Source organism: Antrostomus carolinensis, unplaced genomic scaffold (assembly GCF_000700745.2).
Source record: "Antrostomus carolinensis isolate BGI_N321 unplaced genomic scaffold, ASM70074v2 scaffold35042, whole genome shotgun sequence".
In the NCBI taxonomy this organism is placed as follows: Eukaryota; Metazoa; Chordata; class Aves; order Caprimulgiformes; family Caprimulgidae; genus Antrostomus; species Antrostomus carolinensis.
Genome location: NW_010299460.1, coordinates 5028 through 5231, shown reverse-complemented (window position 1 = coordinate 5231; position 204 = coordinate 5028). Strand labels below are relative to the sequence as shown.

The following is a 204-nucleotide window of genomic DNA, read 5'->3' as shown; positions in this document are numbered from 1 at the left end:
GCAGCAGAGGCTGCAGGAGCAGGTCCACAGCAGGTAACACAGCCCAGCCCACCCCACCCTGGGGTGAGGGAGGTGATGGGGTGAGCACGGCCACCCCTCCCTCATGATGGTGGGACACCCGGGGAGAAGATCTTCCCAAAGATGCCCACTCGCCCTTGCAGCCCGGCCAGTGACTTCATGGGCTTCATGGCCGAGTACCTGAGC

General features: G+C 64.7%; 1 protein-coding gene across 1 annotated transcript in view; it reads left to right on the top strand.

Moving 5' to 3' along the window:
* LOC104520967 (phosphatidylinositol 3,4,5-trisphosphate 5-phosphatase 2-like) overlaps nucleotides 1–204 on the top strand; it is a gene marked incomplete at both ends in the record, with an annotated part of 5544 nt that overhangs the window by 319 nt on the left and 5021 nt on the right. Inside the window, 2 exons of the mRNA XM_029083701.1 lie at nucleotides 5–33; nucleotides 162–202. Of these exons, the coding sequence (XP_028939534.1) occupies nucleotides 5–33; nucleotides 162–202 (70 nt within the window). The remainder of the gene's footprint in view (nucleotides 1–4; nucleotides 34–161; nucleotides 203–204) is intronic.